General features: G+C 30.9%; 1 protein-coding gene across 1 annotated transcript; it reads left to right on the forward strand.

Moving 5' to 3' along the window:
* The first annotated feature begins 582 nt into the window (after window positions 1-582).
* LOC107449436 (astacin-like metalloprotease toxin 5) lies at window positions 583-9771 on the forward strand. The gene is made up of 6 exons (XM_043053610.2): window positions 583-724; window positions 5814-5884; window positions 7824-7908; window positions 8483-8591; window positions 9260-9435; window positions 9506-9771. The coding sequence occupies exons 1-6, from the start codon at window positions 670-672 to the stop codon at window positions 9730-9732; spliced, it is 723 nt and encodes a 240-aa protein (XP_042909544.1). The 5' UTR covers window positions 583-669; the 3' UTR covers window positions 9733-9771.
* Window positions 9772-10923: the final 1152 nt, after the last annotated feature.

The following is a 10923-nucleotide window of genomic DNA, read 5'->3' on the forward strand; positions in this document are numbered from 1 at the left end:
AGGAATTATTGAATTGAATAAAATAAGAATTATGGATAAGATTTTCAAAATGGCTTTAAAGTTTCAAATTTTAATCGTTTTTCTGGAAACATTTTCATAATATGCTTTTCTTAAGCCTACTGTTCTGTCACCTTTATTAAAATAAAACGCAAATTACGAAATTTAGATGATTTAAAAATTGTGGCTTTTTATTATAATTTTTATTGTCCTATATTTGATCTTTAAATTATTGTAGCACATTTTTCTCTATTAATTTTAAGTATTTAAAATTGCTAAAAAAATTGTTTTAATCAATTTTTACTTTTTTTCTTTTTAATGTTAATCTTTTTCAAAAGTAATTTTTTATGGATATTTCTTTTAAATAAATACGAAAAAAATTTTGGTTATTATTATGCATCATTATGCATCTTTAAAATATTTTTGCATGAAGAAAAAGAAACGCAAACATTTCGTAGAAATAGAGGCAATTTTTGTAAGCAATTTTTTGTACTTTTGCGTTCGAGAAAATGTTTCGATTACACGCTTGCATATTTTGATTTTTCTCACATTGGGAAAATAAACACGTGTTGAAGGATGATTACATTCAACGTCAGATTATATCTCAACTCTGCTTTCATTTCTTTCTTAATATGCCTCTTGAGAGATAAATTGCTTTTAATATTTTATCCAATGATACTATTATTTTTAATTTTCAGTTTAGCGAGTGGTAAAGTTAACCAAAATGGTAAGATTTCGAATAGAATTATTATTGATAATCTTGATCTATTAAAATATTTTTATGTTTTTTCCAAAAGAAAATTATTTTACAATTATTTTATGTTTTCCTCTTCAGACTATCGTTTCAAACTTCTATTTACTTGCATTAAGTATAGTTAAAATATTTTTGCTTGAAGAAATTTTTTCTAATCTTCCTTTGGCTCAAAATTTTATTCCGTATTTATGTAATATTGCTTTTATACATGCTTAGAATACTTTTAAAATGATTCAAATAATCTTATTTTATTTTACGGTAAAGATGAAGAAACTCAATAGACATAGTTTTTACAGCTTGCGAAAATGCTTAGTAAAAATTAAGTACTCAATAGATTATTTAAGATTTTCTTTTATAAGATTCATAAGAATTTTCTTCATTAGGAATTTCTTTTTTATTAATATTTTTGGTATAATATTTGACTAATAAAAAAGATTTTTCCCTATAAAATGCATTTAAGTTATTAGAAATTCCAACTGCCTTTTCTTCCTTTTTTAATACTGTTTATTAATATCTACAAAGTCTTCATAATCTTTTACTGAATTAAAAACTAACTGAGACTATATTAAATCCATTTTTATAAGTAATACTTAATTCTTTCCTTTTTCGTGCAAGACCTTAGAAAAGTTGACTTCATTCAAATCTATTTTATTAATACTGTTTTAAATTACTTACAAAGTTTTTTAAACTTTTATTTCACACAATGGTTTTTCACAGAATAAATTTTCTAAGATTATTTATGTAATAATGAATACTTAATATGATGTATGAATTCTTAAATGGGCATTAAATACTAAAGATTAATACTATTATGCCTTTCGATTAGCGTGAAATTTTAATTAAAATATTTAGCAACCATTTGTTTGCATTAAATTTTCTCTATTCGAAAACTTATAAAAATATCCCATATTAAAAATTTATTACTTTATCTGATTTTAAATTTTAAAGAGAAATATTCTTAAAAATTGGAATTTATAAAAAAAAGTATACGAAATTCATTAAGAACTTGGACTCGAGGGTATTTAAAATTCAAATTCAACAAAGAAACTGAAAGAGTTTTGTCAACTATATACCAGAATCATTATGCATCTTTAAAATATTTTTGCATGAAGAAAAAGAAACGCAAACATTTCGTAGAAATAGAGGCAATTTTTGTAAGCAATTTTTTGTACTTTTGCGTTCGAGAAAATGTTTCGATAACTTAGAGCAACTATAATTCGTATGAGAAAAGGTAAATAGTTTCTGTAAAAGCTGAAAATCAATGAAAACTGAGATTTTGGAAAATAAATTAAGGATTATATTAGAAATAATTCTTCAATGGTTTCTTACAACCGTCTTAATCTATAAAAATATGGTTTCAATCTGCGAAAAAATAAAACTACTAGCTTTCATCTCAGACTTAATTTTCTATATTGCTTATATGAAAACATTGTAAATCTCTGAAAACTTTAAAAGTTTAACTATGCGACTCCAAATGGAATTGTGGCTTATAGCTTGATAAAATATGCATATAAGTGAAAGTTCCAAGTTGGTAAAGTGGGTTTAATTTTCTCCCACTACCACTTTGGCCAAGATTTGATGAATACCTCCAAAAAGAGAAAAGGCCTTCGGACAGATCAATTTACACTGGTGTGCAAAACTTAAGCAACAAGTGGTTTTTCGGCCACAGCTCCCCAACAAAGTATAAGATAGCCATGAAATTGCAGTATAATATGCACGTTAATCAGTAGAACGATTATTTGTATGCAAATTTTATAAATAAAACGTCGTAAGTGATGTAAGTGTACGTGAACCATGTGGGTTGGCGCGCGCAGGTCAAAGCTGTGATAATAGGATGAAGAGCACCGAAGTTAAAGACATTGGCTGCAAGTGCAAGTGATTTGTTTTGTAGAACATGTTTTCAAGAAATCATTTAGACGACTTTACTCGAGGAAGAATGATTGAGAAGCTTGAGGAGGGGCGTAGTGTGACCAGTGTCGCCGAAGAGTTCGGGATCAACAAAAGTGTTGTTTCTCGAGCTTGGAATGCCTTTAAAACTACTGGTACAGCTGTTCGGAAGGTTGGCGGTGGACGTCCAAGGGAAAAAACACCAAGAGACGACCGTTACATTGTCCTCCAGGCGAAAAGAAACTTTTTTCAGTCAGCGAGCGCCATATCTCAGCAACTGTGCACAGCCAAAGGACGACAAGTATCAAGATTTACAGTGGCCAGACTCCTCCACAAAGGTGGCTTATTTGCTAGACGTCCTGAACGCTGCATACCTTTAAAAGTTAGCCATCCCCGGCACCGTTTAGAGTGGTGCAGAGAACACGAAACCTGGACACCTCATCAATGGAGTTGCGTCCTCTTCACAGATGAGAGTCGTTTTAGTGGTGCAAGCGATTCTTAACGTCAGTTGATCTGGAGAGAGGTTGGAGCTCGATTTCATCCCAATAACATTGCGGAGGGAGATCGTTACTATGGTCCTGGAGTTGTCGTCTGGAGTGGCATTATGTTGAACGGGCGGACTGAGCTTCAGATCTTCGACCGAGGTTCTGTAACTGGAGACCGCTACTGCAATGAGGTGATCCTACCCCATGTGCGTCTGTTCCGAGGGGCCATTGGACCAGGCTTCATTTTTATGGATGTCAATGCCCGGTCACACCGTACTGCTAATGTTCAAGAGCTACTGGAAAGTGAAGATATCACACGAATGGATTGGCCAGCTTACTCTCCAGATCTAATTCCTGTAGAGCATGTGTGGGATGCATAAGGGAGACGTCTTGCGACACGACAGTATCCTCCTGGTAACACCCATCAGCTGGAAGATGCGTTAAAGGAGGAATGGAGACGTTTACCCCAAGAACTCCTGGATAATCTGGTGCTTAGCATGGAGAGACGATGCCAAGCAACATGTAAGGGGAGGGTATATCCCATACTAGGGAACATCTGCCAGTTCTATTTACGCTTCTTCAGGCAATCATGTGTAACGCAACTATATGTCAAATAAAACTTTTTTTTGTTCCATACCCTCTACTTTAAGATTTATATTCATTTCTGCGCCATTATTCTTTTACCATCGTTTAAGTACAAAATAATGTACATCATATTGAAATTTCATGTCAATCGGATGATTTCTTGTAGAGTTATGACAAAAAACGCACTTGTTGCTTAAGTTTTGCACACCAGTGTAGTAGTCTGACGTAACAAACATAAGCTGAGCAGTGGGAGTTTTTAGGAAAGATGTGACATCATCAAGACTATTATTAAATTGCGCAGTAGTTGAAAATCAGAAAGATGTCATAACGTTCAGATTTCTCGTTTACGGAAACCGTGCGAAGGATTTCTTTTTCTTAGGAGGTGTTGATTCTATTGCATGTATTCTATGCTAGGTATCTGAGAGGGCTGCATTTTCCGACTGTGTCTTAGTGGTTCGGAATCTACTCTAATATTCCTATAGGTTTCAAAACCGAAAAAATCCTCTCAAACTTAAATGGTTTGAGATATTGTATGCGAAAATACTCAATATGTGCGATGGCTGTGAAATCATTTGATCGTCGATCTAAATTGTAGTAGAGTAGCTTCTGCACGCGCTAGTATTGATTTTTGATAATCATTATGAATATATGGGTGATTCTCACGAAGCATGACAATTCACTGTCCCTTGCTCCAAGATCTAATACTATAATACTAAAAGAAATTTTTTTAAAAAAAAATTAATAAATAGCATTTCTGTTAGCATTTTAAAATGACTTTGCACTAGCATTGACTGTTTTGTATACTTAAAAAATTTAATTGAATATCAAAATGTAATTTTCTTGGCATGTCTCAAACAATATTTCCAATAATAACTAGCTTCAAAACTTCCCCTACATTTTTCAAAATCTAATTTTTTTTATCTTATCTTATGTAAGCATTTCTAGAATATACGCAGAGGGTATTGTTTACTAAGACTTTGTTTAAAATATTTTTTTCTGTCAATAATTTGTTTGTCCCATGAAAATCTGTCATTTTCCTGGCTACTTTTATTCAGTGATTTATAACCAAAATAGATGGCGCCAGAAATCAATATCTTATGTTAATAGATCGATTAGATACCCTCCTATCTGAACATGTCTTGTTGCAGTAATAAAGAACAAATTTTCTGGCTCAAAATCTATTTCAAAAAGGTGAGTAGGTTTTTATGCTGTCATTTTCCTGGCTTCTTGAAATCATTAATAACAAAAACTACATAGGTTTATCTGAGTTATTTTAAAAAATACTGTTTTTTTCTGCAGAATATAAACGTCTTCGGCCAAAATATTAAACTAAAGTAAAGTTATATGCTATAAAATGGTGAATTTGTCATTATCCTGGCTTATGAATGCTAGAACATTGAAGTGTTACCAGAAATTCTTTTTAACTGCTAATACTGTAAAGAGGGAAAGCAAATATCAACCTAATACCAAGTTTATGTATGATTGTAATATGCTTGGTTGTAGTCAAAGTTATTTATTCATTTAATGATTATGATATTATACACAAATTTATTCTGTACATATCAGCAACAAAATTTTTTTTGTGTCTTTCTACAGCAGATTAAAAGAATTAATTTAAGCAATTTATGGTCCATCTAACATAAAGGCTTAAGTTGAGTTACTTTACTATTAACTTAAAATGACTGTTTTTTAAACTTCTAAGGTAATATGTCATTTTCCTGGCATTCAAGATTTGGTGAATTTCAATTTTGTTTTTTTTCGCGAGCAAATATCAATAAACTACACTGCTGTCTATAAGATATTAATAAGTGTAGCTAAAGAAATATACAAAAAAGAATTTTAGATTATTTTGAAAACTTTGAATTTGAAGAAATTTTTTGGTCCGAATTGTCATGTTTCGTGAGAATCACCCATATATACTTGACCGTCACTAATAGCTTAGCTTCAGTGATTATTAGTGCAACGTTAACAATCTAGCCAAACAAAATAAACATAAATGAAACCATAACAAAATTAGATTTTGTTGAAATCATTATTTTTTGTGATGAATTTATGATGTCACATATAAAATTCTCTTATTTCTTGTGTTATAATTTACAATTTAGAAGATATTAGACGGGTACCAATGGAATGTCCGAATTTAGTTGGAGGTGACATGCTAGGATTTGACCCAGAGGTAAGGTCGTTTATTTTAATAGCAATGAAATGTTATAGTTCTACAGATAATTTTAAACCAATTAGCACATAAATAAATAAACAAGAAGTACCTTTTGAAACTAAAATTTGGAAAATTCTATTTTCTGATTAAAATTTTAAGGCGAAATGTATAAATTTGAGTGAATATCATCAGGCCATTGAATTTATACATTCTCTGAAAAATGCATGTGACGTTACATTGTTATATTATCTGTTCCTTGAACCATGAAATGGAGCAAAATTTCTACAACGAGATGGAGCGAAATTTTGTGTTAATGTTGTAGTCAGGTATCTGACCTCGAGTCGGAAAAGTTCCGGGTTCGAATCCCGAATGAGTGTTCTTTTTCTCTGTACTATCCGTACTTCTTATTGTGGGAACAACATTTGTCCACCTAATATAGTGTCCTTGAGAATAAATCTGCCCTTCTGGTGCATGAATGACGAAAGTCAACATCCGGGTGGGCCGAAAAGTCAACATCCGAAAGTCAACATCCAAGATGTTAACGATGGGGAAATAAAAAATTTGGTGTTAAATTGTATCATCATTTTTTTAAATGTTGAACCACAGTATCATGTACTATATATCAATGTGCATAAAAATTTCAGAAAGTGTACGCATAATGCGTAAGTAAAATATGAAATAAAAATCAAATATTGCGAGTTAATAAATATCATCTATGTTTAATTATCTTTTTAATGTTTTCCAATTAACAAAATCTTGTTGCAAAATTTCAGGTTTAGGCAAAAAACCACCTGCCTAATTTTGAATCTAATAAATTTTTGTCTAATCTAACTTAATTTTTTTATTTTTAATTAATCTACGAGAACATTTTTACATAAATTCTTTAAAAAACTAAACCACTTATTAATTACAAAGACATCACAAAAATTCATTTGTATTAATATATTCGGATTTTTTATTTTTATTAATGAATTTTTAATGAATAATGTTCTAAATGTTTTCCAGTTAATAAAATCTTGTCGCAAAGTTTCAGGTTTGGGCAAAAAAAAACACTTGCCTAATTCTGAAGCTAATAAATTTTTGTCTAATCTAACTTACTTTTTTTATTTTTAATTAATCTACGAAAACATTTTTATCATTTTACATAAATTCTTTAAAAAAACTAGGCAACTTATTAATTGCAAACGCATTACAAAAATTTATTTTTATTAATATATTAGGATTTTTTTATTTTTATTAATGAATTAAACTTTTAAATAATTATTATGTTTTCAGTATTTTCATTAAATAGGTAAATAAAATACTGCTTTACATCATAAGTTTTCTTGTTACAAATATAATTTAACTAATTTATGCTGTTTTATAATTGTAAAGTGAAAACTCAATATGCATTATGATGAAAAATTATGAAATTACTTCAACCCTTTAAATATCTCATAATTTTGAATAAAACGTCATAAGAGTACCTATTTTTTATTCAAGAAAATTATATAAAACTTAGTATATATATAAAACTTAACGTACTGTAAATGTATGCTCTCAATTTTAATTTTTGGGTTAGTTTTCAGATTACATGATTGATGTGTGATGATTTCAAGTTCAAAATGTAATATCCGCATAAACACATTAAGAATACTAATTATTGGTTATTATAGATTAAGAAATAAACACGATTTTTGGCATTATAAATATATTAAAGCTTTTTGGAGCGTTACTTTTAAGCTCTCAAGCCCGAAAATATCATGGGCACGAAAAATAGAGGACAAAACTTCACCCAGTCATTTTCAGTGAATTTTTAATTCTAAATTATAATAAAGATCCAAAACGCACGAATAACAAAGAAAGATATTAAGAAGGGATGATATATATGTAATAATGAATTAAATAATGAAATATTTGATATTGAATTATGTGTGAAGTTCACTTAGGTTTGAATTCAATTATTATTTATTTTAAGGATAGGAATGCAATTGTTGGAAAAGAAAAATTATGGCCCGGTGGAATTATACCTTACGAAAAATTTCCTAGTCTAAGTAATAAGAGTAAGTGTGATTTACTTGTCTTGTTGTAAGAGTATTTTAGACAAATTTATGCATATTCTATAAATAAACGTAACCTTAATTACTTATAATACATGTCTGACACTGTTATCTAACCAGTAAAAATTTATTTGGCATTTTTTTTACTGAAAAAAATTACTTTCTTAATTGGTTGAACTTAATCATCCAGTAGGAATTTCTTAAAAAGGTATTTAATTGACTTATTTTTTTTTTCAAGAAAGGTATTGTTGCTTCAATTGATACCTATCTTTATTTGTGTGCTATTAACTGAGAAAGCAATTCTCTATCAGAAAATTTACTTTCTTTAGGTGGCTCGTAGCACCCTTTTTATTGGCGTCATACTTACTTAATAGCACCGCATTTCAATTAGCATGTTTGGTGTGATATATATTTTCATTTCTAGAGTCATCAAATTATTTCTAATGCCGTTAGTGCTGAATATTATTATCAAAAAAAGCAATTATAAATAAAATAAATGAAGCAATAAATTCAGAAGGTACTCATTTTGCATAAAATGGTACAGTTCAATGTCCATGGAATTTTCTCTTTATTGCAGTGAATTCAATTCTTGATCGGGCATTTGAGCACTATCAAAAACTGACATGCATTAAGTTTGTTCCCAGAACTACAGAGAAAGATTATATCCAAATATTTTCTGGAGATGGGTAAATATTTATTTTTTTCCAAATAGACTTAAAGATTTTTAACCAAATATGTTAATTCAAAAAGTCTGCTGTTGTTGTTTCCAATCCCATCTGGGATAGCTGAGCTATACCAGATCCATGAGGCCGTGAGTCTTCAAAAAATCGAAGAAAAGGAGAGGTCTCTCAAGAACCTCTTCCACGGTGAAATCCAGGCAATCAAGCCACCCTAGGGTGAAGGCTGTTCCATATTTGCCCAGCTTACGTCTGTAGGCGTTTTTGGAGCAAGTCAGACTTCTACCACCGGTGTTGCTGATCCTTTGATCAACAGAAGCTATCCCCTTCCCCTTTACCATGAGTTTGTCAAAAAGTCTGGACATACTTAATATAAAAGAAATTTAATTAAATAATATTATTTTATATTTATTTAAATAAGACGAAATTGGATTTTTTTCCTCCGGAATTATAATGCACTTAAAATCGAAACATTAGGCATATGTAAGATTTTGTTTTTATAAATATTCCACCTAAAAGTTTCATTATGCATCTATGATATCTAATATCTAATGTACAATCTCTATGATTTCTCTGCTATATCTCTATGATTTCACGTATAAATTACACGCATTGCGCATTTCGTATTATTTTTGTTGTTATACGACGTAGGAAGTAATTTATTTTATTTTAAATAGATGTTATTCTTTCGTTGGGAGAGATGGAGGGCCCCAACCGGTGTCTCTTGGTGAAATATGCAATTGGGAAGGAGTTGTAATACATGAATTAGGACATGTAATTGGATTCTACCATGAACAAAATAGATCTGACCGGGATGAATACATCAAGATATATTGGGAAAATATGAAAAAAGGTATAACATTGATTTGGACAGTATTTTTTCCCACATTAGAAATCATGCAATCTCTGACATTTTATTACAGGTACAGAAAACCAGTTTTTTAAACTACAACCACACCAAAATCTACTACTCACTCCTTTTGATTATGAATCCATCATGCTTTATGGATCTTATAACTCATCAAAAGACAGAGAAGGTGGTCTAAGAACAATGGAAGGAATAAATGGCACTTTTCTGCACGACCCTCTTACTAAAGGAAAACTAAGCAAAAATGACATTAAGAGAATAACACTGTTATATGACTGTTAAATTCAAAGGTCTGATAAAACTTAATGATTCATGTATTGATACAGGGCTATTGTCAATTATTTAATCGGGTTCAAAAAAACAACTTATTTGCAACTATATGACGTACAAAGACGGACAAGACCGTTAAGAGATACATATAGTTATATCAGCAAGTTTTTGGTACATACTACAAATATTTAATGCAAACATCCTTAATTCACCCAAAAAATATTGAAAGTCTGAAATCTATTTCCACCAATGAAGAAACATACAAAAATACTTTATATAAGGTTTAATAGAAATACGTTCAATGTTAGTATCAATGCCCGTCAGAACAGCAACTATTAAGCTGTGGAGCGCTCCTTTCACTTATTCATGTCCCCCCGAAGTCTAAAAACACAGCAGAAACGCACCACTGCTGTTTTGATGGTATTTTGATAATACTATGCTACTGAATGTATTGATACAACTGGTTTGCCATTGAGATGTATGTTGGTGGCCAAGGGTGTCTACAATGAAAATTTTTAAAGGGTGCTTGAAACTTGGTAAGTGTGCGTATATTTCCATGGGTCACCCTTCTTTGTACGCTGTAAACTAGTAAATGAAAGATTAGGTGAATCATTTAGGTCAATCTTGTATTTGTTTTTTCTTCCAAGTTGAACATTGATATACAGAAATGGCTCGTTTTTCTATAAACCGAAATTCTACTTTTTCAAAGGTTTAAGATGGTTCAGGGGATGGAGAGTTCACTTTCCAAGGAGATGAACTAGGTTTGAATACCAGCAAGGGCTGGTTGATACGAATTCCGCACCCTGCTTGCACCAATCACAGTGCTGACGAAAAATATTCTCAGTGGTAGACGGATTATGGGTTTGAGTCCCCTTGCTGTCAGGCTAACTTTGAATGGGTTTTCGTGGTTGTTTCCTCTCCATGTAACGAAAATGGGGAAATCCTCAAAAAAGTTCTCCACGAAAGCAAATTTCTCCCAATACTTGATCCAGAGGCTCCCTTCTGGATTGGGTTCAAAATTACAAGACTACGGAGTTTAACATTAGTAGTCATAACTAGGGTTATCCATTAAAAACACGGCTTTATGAATTGTACAGTAACTGAAAAGGAATTATTTTCTATATAACCCCGATATTATCTGAATAATAAATACAAAATATTAGGCGTAAAATTTGAGTCATGTGGATTAAAGAGGAAATTTGG

The sequence above is a fragment of the Parasteatoda tepidariorum genome, chromosome 4, assembly GCF_043381705.1.
Source record: "Parasteatoda tepidariorum isolate YZ-2023 chromosome 4, CAS_Ptep_4.0, whole genome shotgun sequence".
Taxonomy (NCBI): Eukaryota; Metazoa; Arthropoda; class Arachnida; order Araneae; family Theridiidae; genus Parasteatoda; species Parasteatoda tepidariorum.